Source organism: Pelophylax lessonae (assembly GCF_965119305.1).
Source record: "Pelophylax lessonae genome assembly, chromosome: 3".
Lineage (NCBI taxonomy): Eukaryota > Metazoa > Chordata > Amphibia > Anura > Ranidae > Pelophylax > Pelophylax lessonae.
Window position 1 is genome coordinate 65105081 of NC_138770.1, and position 19898 is coordinate 65124978.

Genomic DNA, 19898 nt, shown 5'->3' on the forward strand with positions numbered 1-19898 from the left:
TTTTCACAGATGAGAGCAGGTTCACCCTGAGCACATGTGATAGATGTGAAAGGGCCTGGAGAAGAAGTGGAAAACGTTATGCTGCCTGTAACATCAATTAGCATGACCAGTTTAGTGCTGGGTCAGTGATTGTCCAGGGAGTCCTATTCATGGATGGACGCACAGACCTCTACAGGCTAGACAATGACGCCCTGACTGCCATTCGGTATCAGGATGAAATCCTTGGACTCATTGTCAGACCCTATGCTGGTGCAGTGGGTCCTGGGTTCCTCCTGGTGCATCAAAATGCCCAGCCTCATGTGGTGAGAATATGCAACCAGTTCCTGGAGGATGAATGAATTGATACCATTGAATGGCCCCCACGCTCAACTGACCTTATTCCAATAGAACACCTCTGGGACATTATGTTTCGGTCCATCCAATGGCGCCAGGTTGCCCCTCAGTCTGTTCAGGAGCTCAGTGAAGCCCTAGTCCAGATCTGGGAGGAAAAACTCCAAGACACCATCCGTCATTAGGACCATGCCCCTATATTGTCAGGCATGCATAGAAGCATGTGAGGGCCATACAAACTACTGAGGACCATTTTGAGTTGCTGCAATGAGATTTCAGCAACATGGACTCGCCTGCTGCATAATTTTTACACTTTGATTTTCAGCCCTCTGTAGGTTAATCATTTTCATTTCCATCAAGCGATGTGGCATCCTTTCATTCCTAACACATTACCCAGTCCATACCAGTATAGATCCTAACACATTACCCAGTCCATACCAGTATAGATCCTAACACATTACCCAGTCCATACCAGTATAGATCCTAACACATTACCCAGTCCATACCAGTATAGATCCTAACACATTACCCAGTCTATACCAGTACAGATCCTAACTCATTACCCAGTCTATACCAGTATAGATCCTAACACATTACCCAGCCCATACCAGTATAGATCCTAACACATTACCCAGTCCATACCAGTATAGATCCTAACACATTACCCAGTCCATACCAGTATAGATCCTAACACATTACCCAGTCCATACCAGTATAGATCCTAACACATTACCCAGTCTATACCAGTACAGATCCTAACACATTACCCAGTCTATACCAGTACAGATCCTAACTCATTACCCAGTCTATACCAGTACAGATCCTAACACATTACCCAGTCCATACCAGTATAGATCCTAACACATTACCCAGTCCATACCAGTATAGATCCTAACATTACCCAGTCCATACCAGTATAGATCCTAACACATTACCCAGTCCATACCAGTATAGATCCTAACACATTACCCAGTCTATACCAGTATAGATCCTAACTCATTACCCAGTCTATACCAGTACAGATCCTAACACATTACCCAGTCCATACCAGTATAGATCCTAACACATTACCCAGTCCATACCAGTATAGATCCTAGCTAGCATATTACCCAGTCCATACCAGTATAGATCCTAGCTAGCATATTACCCAGTCCATACTAGTATAGATCCTAGCTAGCATATTACCCAGTCCATACCAGTATAGATCCTAGCTAGCATATTACCCAGTCCATACCAGTATAGATCCTAGCTAGCATATTACCCAGTCCATACCAGTATAGATCCTAGCTAGCATATTACCCAGTCCATACTAGTATAGATCCTAGCTAGCATATTACCCAGTCCATACCAGTATAGATCCTAGCTAGCATATTACCCAGTCCATACCAGTATAGATCCTAGCTAGCATATTACCCAGTCCATACCAGTATAGATCCTAGCTAGCACATTACCCAGTCCATAGCAGTATAGATCCTAGCTAGCACATCACCCAGTCCTTATCAGTATAGATATCCAGCATGAGATTTTTCCCCATTGAGATCTGATGTGTTTTCAAAGTATTCCTCTGATTTTTTTTGAGCAGTGTATTTTCTGAAAGCAGAGAACCTGTAGAATAAAAAAAAAAAAAAAAGTTGCAGTTTTTTTTCTTTTTTTATATTGTACAACATTTGCTCAACTGTTTATCAAACGCACATGTTCAGGAAAAAATATAATAAAATGAATATTTAGTGCAAACACATACAATATAATACACACTTTTTTGGTAAAATATAAAAGATGGGGTTGTGTTGAGTCAATAGATACCAAACATGTAAAGTCCTAAAATTGCGTGCACCTGTGATATCGCAAAAAGCTATGATACCCATACCTTGCTCATCAGTTTAGAGTTAAGCCCGGTTTACACTGGCGTTATGCGGGAAACCCTGCGATTCAGTGCCGCTTCCCGCATCACACCAGAATTGCACAGTGGTGCACACTGAGATCTGCGAATCACTGGGGGTATCAATGTTAAGTTAATGACGCCCCCAGATTGCTTCGCAGTGTGAATTGGGAAGTAGTGCAGGAATCGGATCACATGGTGTGAACACCCATGCGATCCGATTCCAGTGCAAACCAAAAAAGGGTCCTGTACCATTTTGGTGTGAATGTGATTTCAGGCATACAGTTTGTATGGCTAAAATTGCATTGCGCAGACATCGCATGTGAGATGCGCATTAATGTGGTGCGAACCGCATGCGATGTCTGGCATCGCACCAGTGTGAACCAGCACTTAAAGTGATTGTTAAGTCTCGCTTTTTTTATTAAAAAAACAAATATGCAGGGGCGTAACTACAGGGGTTGCAGGGGATGCAATTGCAACCAGGCCCCCATGCTCCAGGGGGCCTGTGCGGCTCCCCTGTACACCTGTATAGGAGGGGCGGCGGGGGCAGCATGTAGAGAAATCACTGTCCTCCTTTTTCCTGCTGTAGCTGCAGGAGGAAAATGGAGGAGATTGGTTCCTCTGTATGCTGCCCCAGCCACTCCTCCTATCCAGTTCACTTGTGTTCTGCTGTCTCTGGGCTCCTGTGTGCTCCCCCGGTCCCCCCACCCCACTGTGCTCCCTTCCCTCTCCTGCCGGCTGCTGCAGGGGATGTGTCAGAATAGAGAACCAGGAAGGGGTTGGTAAATATGTAATTTACCAGCTCCTTCCTTTTCTGAATGGACAGAGTCATAGTCAGTGACATTGTAAAAAAATAAAATAAAATGATAAAAAATAATACAATTAAAATACCAAAAAATAAAAACTGCTGACACCAGTGGGTGAACTTCCAGGATCGCAAAGGTCACACTTGAGACCGGGCCCTGGAATTTCACCACCATGGGGAGGCCCCAAGATGGCAGGAAGGAGGCCCACTGCAGAACTTGTGAAAGGGTCCCACTGCGGGACCACAATAAAGGGCCTCGCAATGAGAGTAAAGGGCCCCAGGATCACTAAAAAGAGCCCCAGGCTTGAAGGGAAGGGCCCCGACCAGGGGTCCGGGGGGCCCTTCATGGTTTCTGGCACGGGGGCCCCTGAAGGTTCTAGTTACGCCTCTGCAAATATGTTATACTTACCTCCTCTGTGAAGTGGTTTTGCATAGAGCACTGCACTTCTCTGGTTTCTTTTCAGGTGCTCCTCCCTCCTGCTGAGTGCCCCCACAGGAAGCAGCTTGCTATGGGGGCACCAAAGCTGAGCTGCTGCTCCGTGTGTCCATTCAGACATGGAGCTCCCAATCGCCCCTGCCCCCTCTATTTTCTAATTGGCTAGGTGAGTTTGATTGACAGTAGTGGGAGCCAATGGTGCGTCAGCCAATCGGGAGGGAGAGGGCAGAGGGACCCGTGGACATCGCTGGACAGAGATGGGGCTCAGGTAAGTATTAAGGGGCTGCTACACACAGAATGCTTTTTATCTTAATGCATAGAATGCATTAAGATGAAAAAAAACCTTCCTGACTTTACAACCACTTTAAAGTTAAAGTAAACGATCACCTTGTAAAACAACCCATTCAATTTAAAAAAAGAAATAAAAGGCAAAACATTTTTGTATAGATTAAAAACAAAAAACAAAAAACATTATAAATAATTGTTTCCCTTTTTTTTTTAATAAGTGATCATATTCCCTTTGTTCTCAGCTGCATAAGAGCTGGGGGAGGAGAAGCCACAGTACACTGAGCTTGCCAGATAATGGCTGTGCAGTAGGGGGCGTGTCAAGACAAGTCTGATCATTGGAGGAGAGTAAACTGAGTTCCCAGCACAGCTAGAGAACTGACCACATTGAACTCTCCTGCTTAGTGTGGTCAGTTTCTAATAGGAAAGCAGAGGGACTGGCAGGAACACCAGGGATTTCACACACAGGAAGCAATACAATGAGAACAAGAGACTTCCATACAAGTACATAGGAATATGAAATGTTGGGGTAACAAGTACTTTACCTGTGAATGAGGATGCTAGAATTATTGCTCAAACTCCGACGTTTGTGGTGGAACTGAACAGGTGTGGTTCAATTTCAGTTTAAATACTGAAAACTCTGTGCTTGCATTTCCATTTGTGGGAATGTGCAGGGGTTGCATATACAGTATATATATATATATATATATATATATATATATATATATATATATATATATATATTTTTTTTTTTTTTTTTCTTTACATTTTATTATATATATGTGTATATATATATATATTTGTTTTTACAAATTTGATATTAGACTGCATTGCTATAACAAATCCCCATGTGATAGCAATGGGGGACCCCAATGTCTCCCCTGCCCTCCAAAGCAGCTAACCAAGCAGAGATTGTGCTTGGTTAGCTGCTTCCCTGGCTGTAACAGCGAGGAAATTACAGCTCCTAAGCCAGAAGGGTCCAAATCATCATTCCTTCCGGCTTCATTCACTGCAGAGGAGATTGAGGAACAGATAATCTTCAGTCTCCTCCCGCTTGCCAACTTGAAGCCCTTTGATGTGGTTCTAGGCTCCAGGGAAGAGCCCGGTAACCATGCAGGGGTGCTGGCAGGAGAAGGACCTCACTACCCAGACTAAAAGTCAGGAGCTGGACGAACAAAATGAGGTGCAGCCATGAGCTTGTGCTTAATCTTTTAAAGCTCGTACATACTTGGCAGAGTGGGCGCATGCGCAGTGATGTAATGGAGCCACCTGGCGCCATTTTTGAAAGTGAGGCACTCAGTTTCGGATCAGTGATGGCGTCTTGTTGTCACATTAGCAGGTAAGACCAGACCCCAGGCCACTCCACAGCCTCTGACTACCCCCTGCACCATGTCCGCAGCCTCTGACCAGACCGCCACATGCACCATGTCCACAGCCTCTTACCACCCCCTGCACCATGTCCTCAGCCACTGATCACCCCCCGCACCATGTTCGCAGCCATTGATCACCCCCCTGCACCATATCTTCAGCCTCTGACCAGACCACTCCCTGCACCATGTCTGTTGCCTCTGACCAGACCACCATCTGCACCATGTCTGCAGCCGCTGACCACCTCCTGCACCATGTCTGCAGCCACTGATCACCCCCCGCACCATGTCCACAGCCTCTGACCAGACCACTGGCTGCACCATGTCTGCAGCCTCTGACCACCCCCTGCACCATGTCCGCAGCCTCTGACCACCACCTGCACCATGTCCACAGCCTCTGACCACCCCCTGCACCATGTCTGTTGCCTCTGACCAGACCACCACCTGCACCATGTTTGCAACCGCTGACCAGACCACCCCCTGCACCATGTCCGCATCCTCTTACCACCCCTGCACTATGTCCGCAGCCTCTGACCAGACCACCCCCTGCACCATGTCCGCAGCCTCTGACCAGACCACCCCCTGCACCATGTCCGCATCCTCTTACCACCCCTGCACTATGTCCGCAGCCTCTGACCAGACCGCCACCTGCACCATGTCCACAGCCTCTTACCACCCCCTGCACCATGTCCTCAGCCACAGATCACCCCCCCCCACCATGTTCACAGCCATTGATCACCCCCCTGCACCATGTCTGCAGGCTCTGACCAGACCACCCCCTGCACCATGTCTGTTGCCTCTGACCAGACCACCATCTGCACCATGTCTGCAGCCGCTGACCACCTACTGCACCATGTCTGCAGACACTGATCACCCCCTGCACCATGTCCGCAGCCTCTGACCAGACCACCAGCTGCACCATGTCTGCAGCCTCTGACCACCCTCTGCACCATGTTCGCAGCCTCTGACCACCCCCTGCACCATGTCCGCAGCCTCTGACCACCCCCTGCACCATGTCTGTTGCCTCTGACCAGACCACCACCTGCACCATGTCTGCAACCGCTGACCGCCTCCTGCACCATGTCTGTTGCCTCTGACCAGACCACCACCTGAACCATGTCTGCAACCGCTGACCACCTCCTGCACCATGCCTGCAGCCTCTGACCAGACCACCCCCTGCACCATGTCCGCAGCCTCTGACCAGACCACCCCCTGCACCATGTCCGCAGCCTCGGACCAGACCACCCCCTTCACCATGTCCGCAGTCTCTGACTACCCCCTGCACCATGTCCGCAGCCTCTGACCAGACCAACCCCTGCACCATGTCTGCAGCCTCTGACCAGACCACCCCCTGCACCATGTCTGCAGCCTCTGGCCAGACCACCCACTGCACCATGTCTGCAGCCTCTGGCCAGACCACCCACTGCACCATGTCCGCAGCCTCTGACCAGACCACCCCCTGCACCATGTCCGCAGCCTCTGACCAGACCACTCCCTGCACCATGTCCGCAGCCTCTGACCAGACCACCTCCTGCACCATGTCCGGAGCCACTGATCATCCCCCGCAGCATGTCTGCAGCCACTGATTACTCCCCGCACACCTTGTCCACAGCCACTGATCACCCCCCCCCGCAACTGCCCTATTTAAAGTCCTGTTCCATGTGCGCCTTTTATACTTTGAGCACCTGCCCCTCCAAAGGTCTCTGCACGGCCCTGATCCAAAGAGCTGAAGTGGGAAATGTTCACATGGAAAACAATCATTTCTGAGGCCTCCTAACTAGGGATGATCGAACAGTTCGGGTCGACCATCGGTTCGACCCGAACATTGACTGTTCGAGGTTCGGCCGAATTCCGAACTTTTTGCTGAAAAAGTTCGGAATTCGGCAACCAGAACCGACCAAAATGCAATGGGACAGGAAATGGGCTTTAAAAGCCCGTGATTGGACCAGAACCATCAGTAAAAGCCAATTGAGGGGGCAGGAGAATTCTAGGAATGTGATTGGAGTGACTAGGGGGTCCAGAGGCCAATCATTAGTGAATACGCCCCCCAGTATATAAGATAGCCCCGCCAAATTCCTAGCATTGTAATACAGGGACGTTGAAGAGAGTTGAAGCAGTTCTGTTACTTCTGCTTCAAAGTGTCATTTAGCAATTATTAGTGTGAGGAAAGGGATATCTAGTGTAGTTAGGGTGCTATTTTCCACTTTAGTTAGATTCAAAAATCTAGTTTCTGTAGGAAAAGTGTTAAGTGCCAGGGTGACCGTAGTGTAGTGTAGGGTGAACTGACTCTGACTGCTATGGCAGGGTGACCAAACCCTTCCATTTCAGGGTGACCACTATAGAGAAAAGATTGTTTCTCTTAGGTGATTTATAGAACAGCGATATGGCTTCTCGCCTGTAAGCCTGCTTTTTGCTGCAGGCGTTTATAGGGCTTTTTTGAGGACATGTTTGGAGTCAGGCATGACATCTGAACTTCTGTATAGGGGTATATATACACACACATGTATGTATATATACATTTACACATATATAGGTGTGAAAGTAGCAGAACACTATGCTTGCGCTAATGAAATAATTAACAGGCATATGGCTCTGCTCCTATCACACCTATATATGTGTATGTGTATAAATACATATAATTGTGTGTATATATACCCTTATACAGAAGTTCGGATGTTTTGCCTGCCTCCAAAGACCCCCAAAAAATGCCCAAAAAAAACGTCCAGGTGTGTTATTGCAGGCGTTTTTTTGGGCATTTTTTTGGAGTCTTTGGAGGCAGGCAAAACATCTGAACTTCTGTATAGGGGTATATACACACACACACATATATGTATTTATACACATACACATATATAGGTGTGATAGGAGCGGAGCCATATGCCTGTTAATTATTTCATTAGCGCAAGCATAGTGTTCTGCTATTTTCACACCTATATGTGTGTATGTGTATAAATACATATAAGTGTGTGTGTATATATACCCCTATACAGAAGTTCAGATGTTTTGACTGCCTCCAAAGACCCACAAAAAATGCCCAAAAAATGCCTGCACCAAAAAAAAAACGCCCAGGTGTGTTATTGCAGGCGTTTTTTTGGGGCATTTTTTGTGGGTCTTTGGAGGCAGGCAAAACATCTGAACTTCTGTATAGGGGTATATATACACACACACTTATATGTATTTATACACACACACACATATAGGTGTGATAGCAGAGAAGCCATATAGGTGTTAATTATTTCATTAGCGCAAGTATAGTGTTCTGCTACTTTCACACCTATATATGTGTATGTGTATATATACATATAAGTGTGTGTATATATATACCCCTATACAGAAGTTCAGATGTTTTGCCTGCCTCCAAAGACCCACAAAAAATGCCCAAAAAAAACGCCTGCAATAACACACATGGGCGTTTTTCTTTTTGGCACAGGCGTTTTTCTGGGAATTTTTTTGGGGTCTTTGGAGGCAGGCAAAACATCTGAACTTCTGTATAGGGGTATATATACACACACATGTATGTATATATACACATTCACATATATAGGTGTGAAAGTAGCAGAACATTAAAAAAAACGCCCAGGTGTGTTATTGCAGGCGTTTTTTTGGGGCATTTTTTGTGGGTCTTTGGAGGCAGGCAAAACATCTAAACTTCTGTATAGGGGTATATATACACACACTTATATGTATTTATACACATACACACATATAGGTGTGAAAGGAGAGAAGCCATATGGGTGTTAATTATTTTATTAGCGCAAGTATAGTGTTCTGCTACTTTCACACCTATATATGTGTATGTGTATAAATACATATAAGTGTGTGTGTATATATACCCCTACACAGAAGTTCTGATGTTATGCCTGCCTCCAATAACCCCCAAAAAATGCCCAAAAAAACGCTTGCTACAAAACCGGCAAGGTGTGAAAATAGCGGAGCCATATCCCTGTTCTATATTAATTCTAATACAAACAATCTTTTTTTTCTGGTTCTGGACATGCTACAGAGCTGAAACTTCACAGGTACACGTTTTAGACGCCCCCAGACACTAAATCCAAAGAAATCTCATTTTGTTTTTCAATAATTTTTTCAATAATTGGCTCTCTATCAAAAATGACAATTTTTAAGAACTTTTTTGTGTGTGATTAATAGTCTCTGGGGCATGACCCAGAACCCTAGGCACTTTTTAGGGACATTTATTGGGTTTTAGGGCTTCAAAATGGTGTTTTTTGATTACCGAAGTTCGGGTCCCATTGATTTCAATGGGGTTCTGAAATCCGGGCCGAACTTTCTGGAAGTTCTGGTGTTCTGGTCGAACCGAACTTTTGAAAAGTTCGATCATCCCTACTCCTAACTACTTTTAAAGCCTAAGCCCGAAGAAGGAGGTGCTTAAGCCCCTGAAACATGTTATCCTGTTATGAACTAATACCAATATTAACCTCTTCACGCCACCACCTCCCGGCTCTTTAAGAGGTTTAAGATGCCGGGTGGCTTAAGATCATGTGACTGTCTTGTTGGGCTGTCACAGCAGTCACGTGATCTGAAAACTCCCGATTGCATGCAGTGATCGAGAGCTTTCAGTTAGACGCCGGTCACCGTGCTCTCCCGGCATAGCACTATTGACTTAAATTCATGCAAATACGCGGCCTCTCGGCGCTAAGGCCCAGGAGCTGAGAGGCCGCATATTTGCGTTTGGACAGTGCCAAGGGGTTCCTAAACTTTTTGTATGGTGTCTTTATTAGACCTCATTGTATGACTTGTTCATGTAGTTCACACCTTTCCATGCTTACTGTTTCAGGATGACAGGAAAAAAAACAGTTTCTATAAAAAGTATTCACCCCCCTACCCCCCACCACCCTTCAGTTTTCTTATATTTTATAAAATATTGAATAAAGCTCTTCTGTTGACCTCCAATCCTAGAAATGTGTAACCACTTCAGCTCCAGGCCATTTTTTGCGATACGGCACTGCGTTGCTTTAACTGACAATTGCGTGGTTGGGCGACGCTGTACCCAAATACAATTGATGTCCTTTTTTCCCCACAAATATAGCTTTCTTTTAGTGGTATTTGATCACCTCTGTGGTTTTTATTTTTTGCGTTATAAACAAAAAAAGACCCACAGTTTTGAAAAAAAAAAAGAAAAGATAAACAATATTTTTTACTGTCTGCTATAAAACACATCCAATAAAAAAAAATGTAAAAAAAATGTAATTTCTTCATCATATATTTTTTGGTAAAACAAATCCCAATAAGTGTATATTGATTGGTTTGCGCAAAAGTTATCGCGTCTACAAACTAGGGGATAGAGAAATTTACTTTTTGGGGACCAGTGACACCAATACAGTGATCAGTGCTAAAAAAAACAATGCACTGTTACTATATACAGTATCTCACAAAAGTGAGTACACCCTCACATTTTTGTAAATATTTTATTCTATCTTTTCATGTGACAACACTGAAGAAATGACACTTTGCTACAATGTAAATTAGTGAGTGTACAGCTTGTATAACAGTGTAAATTTTCTGTCCCCTCAAAATAACTCAACACACAGCCATTAATGTCTAAACTGCTGGCAACAAAAGTGAGTACACCCCTAAGTGAAAATGTCCAAATTGGGCCCAATTAGCCATTTCTTTTGACTCGTTAGTGTTACAAGGTCTCAGGTGTTAATGGGGAGCAGGTGTATTCAATTTGGTTGTTATCGCTCTCACTCTCTCATACTGGTTACTGGAAGTTCAACATGGCACTTTATGGGAAAGAACTCTCTGAGGATCTAAAAAAAAAGAATTGTTACTCTACATAAAGATGTCCTAGGCTATAAGAAGTTCGCCAAGACCCTGAAACTGAGCTGCAGCACGGTGGCCAAGACCATACAGCGATTTAACAGGACAGGTTCCACTCACAACAGGCCTCGCCATGGTTTACCAAAGAAGTTGACTGCACGTGCTCAGTGTCATATCCAGAGGTTGTCTTTGGGAAAAAGACATATGAGTGCTGCCAGCATTGCTGCAGAGGTTGAAGGGGAGGGGGGTCAGCCTGTCAGTGCTCAGACCATACGCCGCACACTGCATCAAATTGTTCTGCATGACTGTTGTCCTAGAAGGAAGCCTCTTCTAAAGATGATACACAAGAAAACCCGCAAACAGTTTGCTGAAGACAAGCAGACTAAGGGCATGGATTACTGGAACCATGTACTGTGGTCTGATGAGACCCAGATAAACGTATTTGGTTCAGATGGTGTCGAGCATGTGCGGCGGCAACCAGGTAAGGAGTACAAGGACAAGTGTGTCATGCCTACAGTCAAGCATGGTGGTGCCAATGTCATGGTGTGGGGCTGCATGAGTGCTGCTGGCACTGGGGAGCTACAGTTCATTGAGGGAACCATGAATGCCAACATGTACTGTGACAAATTGAAGCAAAGCATGATCCCCTCCCTTTGTAGAATGGGCCACAGGGCAGTATTCCAACATGATAACGAACCCAAACACAACTCCAAGATGACCCCTGCCTTGCTGAGGGTAAAGGTGATGGACTGGCCAAGCATGTCTCCAGATCTAAACCTATTGAGCATCTGTGGGGCATCCTCAAATGGAAGGTGGAGAAGTGCAAGATCTCTAACATCCACTAGCTCCGTTATGTCGTCATGGAGGAGTGGAAGAGGACTCCAGTGGCAACCTGTGAATCTCTGGTGGACTCCATGCCCAAGAGGGTTAAGGCAGTGCTGGAAAATAATGGTGGCCACACAAAATATTGAGACTTTGGGCCCAATTCGGACGTCTTCACTTAGGGGTGTACTCACTTTTGTTGCCAGTGGTTTAGACATGAATGGCTGTGTGTTGAGTTATTTTGAGGGGACAGCAAATTTACACTGTTATACAAGCTGTACATTCACTACTTTACATTGTAGCAAAATGTAATTTCTTCAGTGTTGTCACAAAAGAAAAGATATAATAAAATATTTAAAAAAATGTGAGGGGTGTACTCACTTTTGTGAGATATTGTAAATGACACTGGCAGGGAAGAGGTTAACACTAGGGGTGATGAAGGCGTTAAGTGTGTTACTAGGCAGTGCTTTCTAACTGTGTGGGGACTGGATGTACTAGAGGAAAAGAGGGATCTGTGTTTCAGATTAGCTGAAACACAAGATCTCTCTCTGCCACTGTGACAGAACAGCCGTCTGCCTTGGTTACATAGGCAGACTGCCGTTCTGTCATTCCACAGAACGATTGGGGGGTCCCGGTGGGCATCGTGGCTACCGGACCCACTGATTGGCTTCCTCTGTGTCCAATGACAGTGGGAGCACCGCTCCGGGATTGCGCGCGCCTCCTGAAACCCACACACAAAATAACGTACATGTACATGATTTCGCGCAGCTGGGCCGCCCTGCCGCAGTATATATGCGGTGGGCGGTCCGAAAGTCGTTAAAGTAGCACAGTGCTGTATTGCCTAGTCAAGTGGTTGAAGTTGAATTCCAAGTATTTTTGTATATTTTATTCCAAATGTTTGCAAAATTACATTGGTCCAGTCAATGAAGGTTTACTTCAGGCTTCATCATAGTTAGGTCATCTGGTTGAAAAAAGAAAGTACATCCAGTTCAAGCAACAAAGAAAAAAAAAAAAAACTCCCTCAAATTGAAAACCTCCATATACACTATCCAATACCCAGAGCTTATCCAGAGAAAGGTAAAAAAAAAAAAAAACCCAATAAAAGCATGATGCAATTTGCTACAGCTGGGGAAAACTTGGATATTCCCTGGATCAGCTTTACCTCTAAATATTAGTGTAGCCAGGTGTTGGCTAACTCTGCCTGTGTCATCGTGGGACATTCTGTAACACCAACTGCAGTGAGCCTGTGTCCCTCTAGTGCTCAGACTGGGCACTGTGCCATCATCTCCTGAATGCACAGCACATCTGAGAGCAAGGGATCGTGGGATATGTTGTCCGAGGAGCCAGGATTTGCATTAGACCCAGACTGATGCAGACTACAAGTTCCAACAGGCTGAGAGAGAATGCTGGGAGAGGACATAAATAGCCTGGTCCAGGGAGGAGTGTTACTCTTGGTACCCGGGCCATCAGCTGAGAGCAGGGACCTGGCCGCTTCAGGGAATGCTAGCAGGCACCATGCCCTAAACATCGTGGAGAGTCTCCAGTGATTGAGCGAGCAGATCCACCATTGCCAGCTCCCTATCTGCCGAAAAACTGTTGGGGGGTCACTCTCGTCGTCACAAGTACAGTTACATCACAATCCCAGCACCGCTAGGTGCATGGCCAGACACCCTTCTCTGGTTGCAGGACCTTCAAGAGCCTGTTCCAGGACATCCAATTCCCTTAAGCCTTGGTATCATCAGGATTGGTGAGCAGGCAGAAGCCCATCCTGTGTATACTCTACAAAGACACTGCAGGCAGGCACCTTTATCCCATCACGTTACATTAAAGCCTCAAAAAGGAGAAACTTTGCACATGCTATTTTCTGGGTCAGGACAACCCCAGTCCTAGAGGGCAGCAAGGCCACCTAGAATTATCCTCTGCACAACAGGGTATTATTTACAACTATTACATGGTCCACCCACTCATGCACAGGAGTTTGTTGTTCTATTTTCGTTTACTGGTCGCCATTGCACAGCAATTCTTCTGGGCCCTTGTTGAGCTAGCTGAAGACACTGAACATTTACAACGCAAGGACTCCTCCACTCTTCCCTTCTCCCCCCACCTAAATGACTCTGCACACAACATCTGCACACTTTAAGGGGAAATCTGCTTAGAGATTATTTACTGTATTTCTTGTAACTTGTTTTATTTTTTTTTCAATTGTGTCACAAACGTGTTGGGTCCATGGCATCAGGATTTGAAGGAAGCCATCTGACATAAAAAGGTCATTCTCTTCACTTTTATACCTGGGGTCATAGGTTCTTTCAAGGCCTACTGGTTATTACTGTTCGATGTGTTGTGATTTCCCTTGCATTGCATTCCGTTTTCATATTTACCAAGAGTAAGAGTTTAACACTGAAAGATATCTGCCTAAGTTATTCTTGTTCTTATCTGCTTCAAGAATCTTAAGTAAAATACTTGTTACTTGGGAAAATACTTGGGAGGCTTTCAAGGTCAGGGCAACGAATGAGGTCAGTCATCTTCCAGCGGCCCTCAGTATCCAGTTATATTATGTGCATTTAGGAAATAATCCAGGCCTTTTTTAAAGCAATCTACTGAGCTGGCCGGAACCAGCTCTTGAGGGAGTCTATTCCTCATTTTCACAGCTTACTGTGAGGAAGCCTTTCTCTATTTGAAGGTTAAATCTCTTTTACTCCAAACATAAAGGATTTTTAAATATAGGCACCACATTGGCCCTACACCAATCCAGTGGTACAATTCCAGTCATTAAAGAGTTAATAAAATTTAGAAACAATGGCTTTGAAATTACAGAGCTTTAATATTTTAGGACCCGTGGGTGTATGCCATCTAGTCCAGATGTCTTTTTCATAGCTCCCAACTGGCTGGTGTTTCACAGTAGTAAACCTTTCATCTAAATTACTGTATTTGTAATTTTTTTGTATAATTTCTCCTTTAGGGAAATGTGTCCTGTGGCTACATACTTTTGCTAATAGGTGTCCCTCATTCCCATCTCAAAAAGTTTGGAGGTATGCCTTATTCACCTTTATTCTGTCTAAATATTTCTGGACCATAGGAATTTTAAGCCATTATGGATCATTTGGGGCTGTGTCAATTCTATCCCCATTATGGACATGAGCTCCCCCATGCTCCTTTGTATACACAGAGCTGAAGAAGGTATTGAATAAATTTGCCTTCTCTTTGTCCCCAGTCACCCACTCTAGATTATTTAGTAAAGGGCCTTCATGGTCAGACTGGACCTTTTTTACTATTAATATATTTGAATAATTGTGGGGGGGGGGGGGGGGTCCTACTCTCTTATACGATCTGCCATTCATTTTGAATTTTTGCAGCCTTTATTTCCTTTTTACGTATTCTGTTATATTCCTTGTAACATTTAAACGATGATAGTGTTCCTTCATTTTTATATATTTTAAAAGCTATTTTCTTATTATTTATAGCTTTTTTAACTTATCAACCCCAGCCCCTCTATCTTTTCAATAAAGACACACTGCATGACATGGGTTTAAATGGCCACAGCAGCCATTTTATTAACAAAGGAATAAATAACATCAGTGAAAACAATTTTAACATTTCAAATTCAACAATGTAATCAAGAGAGGGTTTTTGGGTGCCCTTAAGGCGCACTTTATTATGATAATCGCCCATGTCCTCAGCCATGCCCAAACTGACTTAAAGACATTATGGGCTCACACATTCTAACATTTTCCCCGAGGAGACCTAGCTCCTGGGAGAATCACCAATACCCAACCAGGTGGAAGCGCCATAGCCTAGATAGGCCCCCAATTTTTGTAACAATATAGTTAAACACTGACCCCCCAAAGACCAACCTGACCCGCCAAGCTGCTGTGACAAATGTTCATTATTATTTTTTTATTGCATATAAATTCGTAACCAAAAATTGCCCCATAACCCCAAATACACAAGGAAACCAGAACAGAGGATGGGAGAGAGGTGAAGTTTCCTCTTTGTCTGAATTTCCTGGAATAAATACCCAGTGTCCCTTGTACAAACCAACCTTGCGGCCCCAACCCTGCCCAACCAACTTTCAGCCTTCAGTCAGGTAAGAACTACGCCCCTTCCCCACTAAACCACCATGAACCCTTCTCTGTTCTGTCCATCGCTTTAGCCATATCGACCATTCCATCCATTTTCTCTACTCCAGGGAGCGCTTTTATGAAGCACAGTGGCTTATTTTTATTCTGTTTAGGTATCATGATTGTGTTTGGACCGCCTATTGTCAGCACCCTGAATGCTTGGGGCTGTTTGCAGTGCTCATAGTTAGTTTTCAACTGATAATGAAGAACTGCCAGCATAGTACAGAAAGCATTAATAATGTTACTCCTCAGACCCCTTCTAAATATTTACAAAGCAGAGAGCTTGTTAGGATTTTTAAGCTAATAAAAAGTAATAAGCAATTTTTACACATTTTTTATTCCATGTTAATGTGAACATGTTACAAATATAAAGTAGATGTTATCACAATTTCCACAAAACTGGAAATACACTTTAAGATGTCTTTCCAGGACCTCAATACCCTTTCAGGTGGCCTCTTAATTGGTTGTTTTATGTTTATGGTTAGCATCTGCTAACCGCAATAGGGTTGTCATTAACAAATAGGGTTGCGTTCACATCTGTGCATTTGTGAACCTGCAGTAACCTGCAAAGAAAATATGCGCTTTGCTGTGCATTTCATAAAAGTGCTGCAGCACGCATCAATCTTGTGTTGTGTACGCAAGGCAAAGCGTGCCTCCCCATTGTGGGTTGCCGCACATTTGGAAATGCACAGATGTGAATGCAGCCTAATTGTTAATGACACCCAATTCACGGTTAGCAGACGCATGTTTTGCCGTGCGACAAAACACACTACAAACGCGCCAAAACATACACCGAAAAAAACACGCTCCATGACCAAAAACTTGAGCTATTTTGGGGTGTTTGTCACGCCCCAAAGTCAAACCAATGGGCTGCCCTATGCATGACTTATGTTTTTACCAATAAAAAAGGCACAAGTAACACTTGATCAGGAATGTGTGTTTCTGCTATGCTTGGGTGTGAATGTAATGTGCTTGGGAGAAGAGTTTTTATGTAGCAAGGATGACCTGGGAGGAGGGGCGAGGGTTAAAAAACACTGGTGTTAAGTCCCTAAAGTGGGGTACACACTAGTAGAAAATCTGCCGAAAATTCCCGTCTGAGGTAAAATCGTCCGATTTTCGGCTAGTGTGTACACAACTTTCAGCAGCCGATGCCAACATTTTCAACGAAAAAAAAAACGGAGGGAGAAACACCAAAATTTTTATCGTTCGTCCCCGGACAACCAATTTTCGTTTAATGTGTATGCAGTACGTCCGTGAAAAATCGGATACGAAAGGCCGAGCATGATCAGAAGTTGCTGACAACCTGGAAGTCTGGGAACAAATGTCCCAAAAAAAAAAAAAATCGGACGAGAAATTTAGTGAACATTTATGCACTGTCAACTAAAAACAGTAATGAACGTTGAGCAACAGAGAGAAAAATCGGAGGATATTTCGTCTGATTTCCATCAAGTGTATACGGGCCTTAAGGGATGCTTCTTATCTAATACTGATATGACTTCTGTGAGTAAAGTCTCATCAAAAGTTGAAAGGTATGGGTTCAAAGGACAATCACTCACAGTCACATCCCTCAATTATAGCATCATTAAAAGAGAAAAAGAAGAACCTTATGGGTCTAAAATGTTGGAAAACTCAACCCCAAAGAGGGGAGTTAGCCCCCATTATTCTTCTCACAATGGGACTTTATAGGCTGTGAAGTTGTCATAGATTGGAAGATCACATGATGATTTAAAATAACATCTTTATTAATTTTATAAAAAAAAGATATAAAAACATAATATATAAAAACGTTTTTTACAACCATATTGCGGGCATGTCTGCCTGGATACATTCAATGTAGATACAGTACTGATAGGGCCTATGCGTTTCGCTGAGCGATGTGCTCATTCAGTAGCTTCTTCAGGGACCACATGTACTACTTAGAGACTGTTTCTACAGACAGCAATTAAAAAAGCAGTTGCAGAGCTTGCCAGGCACTCCCAGGTGACCACAGTAGGTGGGTAAAAGACCCATTGGCTGGCAGTGGCGGCTGGTGCTCGGTAATTTGGGGGGGGGGGGGCGGCAAACCAATGCGTGCACCCCCCTCAGCCGGTCGGCCAGTCAGTCAGTCAGTCAGCAGGCGACACGTTCCTCCCCCCCCCAACGGTCTGCCTCCATACTTCCTCCTTCCTCCTGTCCGAGCCAGGGAGTGCTGGATGGCGCTGCTTACTCCTCCAGCCGTGTCTCCTCTGCCTCTTCTTGGCCACTGGGAAGTAAGATCGCTTCTCCTTTTGGCCAATCAGGAAAGGGGTCTCACAACCCTCTTCCTGATTGGCTGGCAGGATAGTCAGTGGGACAATAGAAAATATTAATTCGCTATTGTCACACAACTGGGTGGGCTCAGGGCGCAGTGCTCTGCACCCCGAGCCCACCCTTTTTTAAAGCCTATTAGAGCCTCTGGCTCTAATAACGTGCTTAAAAAAAAAAAAATCCCAGTTGGAATCCACTCATCCGCCTGTAGATTAGGGGGCCAGACACATGGATAGGGGGGGCAGTGTCTCGGTGCCCCCAATGGATGGGCCGCCCCTGGTGGCTGGAAGTCCTCCACAAATGGGGGTAGGCCTAATGATGGGCACTGGACCGCACCAATATCTCTCAAAGGCAGGCTAGGACAGCGATAAGACAAGGGACCGAGCGGAAATCCACTCTTATACTGACATCCGTTCTCAATCTGGGCAATCAGAGTGGAAAGAAAAAATCCCCTTCTTCTGTCCTGTGTATGCAGGGAGCCGCGTCACATAGGACCTATCAGTACTGTATCTACATTGAATGTATCCAGCCAGACATGCCCGCAACATGGTTGTAAAAAACGTTTTTATATATTATGATTTTATCTCTTTTTTGATAAAATTAATAAAGATGTTATTTTAAATCATCGTGTGATCTTCCAATCTATGGCAACCTCACAGCCTTTGAAGTCCCATTGTGAGAAGAATAATGGGGGCTAACTCCCCTCTTTAGGGTTGAGTTTTCCAACATTTTAGACCCGTTGGGTTCTTCTTTTTCTCTTTTAATGATGCTAAAGTCTCATCAAAATCGCAAGCAAGTCACACTACATAGTGGCACTGGAAATTGCATCTCATAAGTGATATGGGGAAAACATAAAGCGTTGCATTAAATTTAACACAGTCCTGCAAAAAATGCGTCAGAAAGCATATGCAATTTTTAAGGGCTTTTTCAACTGAGCAGTGTGAAAGCAGCCTTACTTATGCAGGAATCACATAATCTGTTTTTATAAGCCCAACAAGACTTGTTACAGGTAAGTTTTTTCTTTTCTCAAGATATATCCATAGGTGGTAGGGCAGTGTTTCTGGTAGAGATGTTCCACCAACGTGTTGCTTCCAGGTTCCATAGATATACCTTTTCTATTCCTAAAATTCCAAAGGTGTAAGGCATAGGAGTTATTAAAGGTTGGCAAATTCTCCCAGACTTGGAAGTACTTGTACCATTCTCCATTCAGTATTGGGTAGAAACGTTGAATATGAAAATAACTGATGTTTGTGCACATGACATCCTCAGTAGAGTTAAATACCGGCATGCCACACAATTTCTTCACAACACGTGTGAAAACCCCCGGCCCTTGGTGTCCCCATATTTCTCCCCTGTAGTTCTGAACAAAGTTCTCCATAAACTGCCATGTCAGTTGGTAATGTGGGGAGAGGCCAAAAACACTACTGCTAGTAACTATAAAAGATTCGGCTGCTAGAAAATGGTCCTGGGGTATTTGACGAAGTGAGATGACATCGGTATCCATGTAAATTCCACCATATTTCCACATCATCGCAAACCTACAGGCATCTGAGCTAACATGTTTCCAGTAGACTTCTCTTTTAGGGTTTACCTGGTAATCAAGAAAAGAACATTTTATGAGATCATAACAACATTTTTCCACCCTTAAAATAGATCTTAGCTTGTAAATTAACCCTTTAAAGGGTAGTTTTCTATTAAAAAAAAAACTTGCAACCCTGCATGCATGATCTGGGCTGTCATACTAGATAGAAGGAAGTAACTGTGTGCCCTAGTAAGATAACCCCTGCAT

At 44.4% G+C, this 19898-nt stretch overlaps 1 protein-coding gene across 1 annotated transcript in view; it reads right to left on the minus strand.

The window, feature by feature from the left end:
- Positions 1 to 19898, minus strand: part of LOC309550326 (uncharacterized protein) — a gene marked incomplete at both ends in the record, with an annotated part of 82721 nt that overhangs the window by 28792 nt on the left and 34031 nt on the right. The window contains one exon of the mRNA XM_082250723.1: positions 19117 to 19700. Within this exon, the coding sequence (XP_082106849.1) occupies positions 19117 to 19700 (584 nt within the window). The remainder of the gene's footprint in view (positions 1 to 19116; positions 19701 to 19898) is intronic.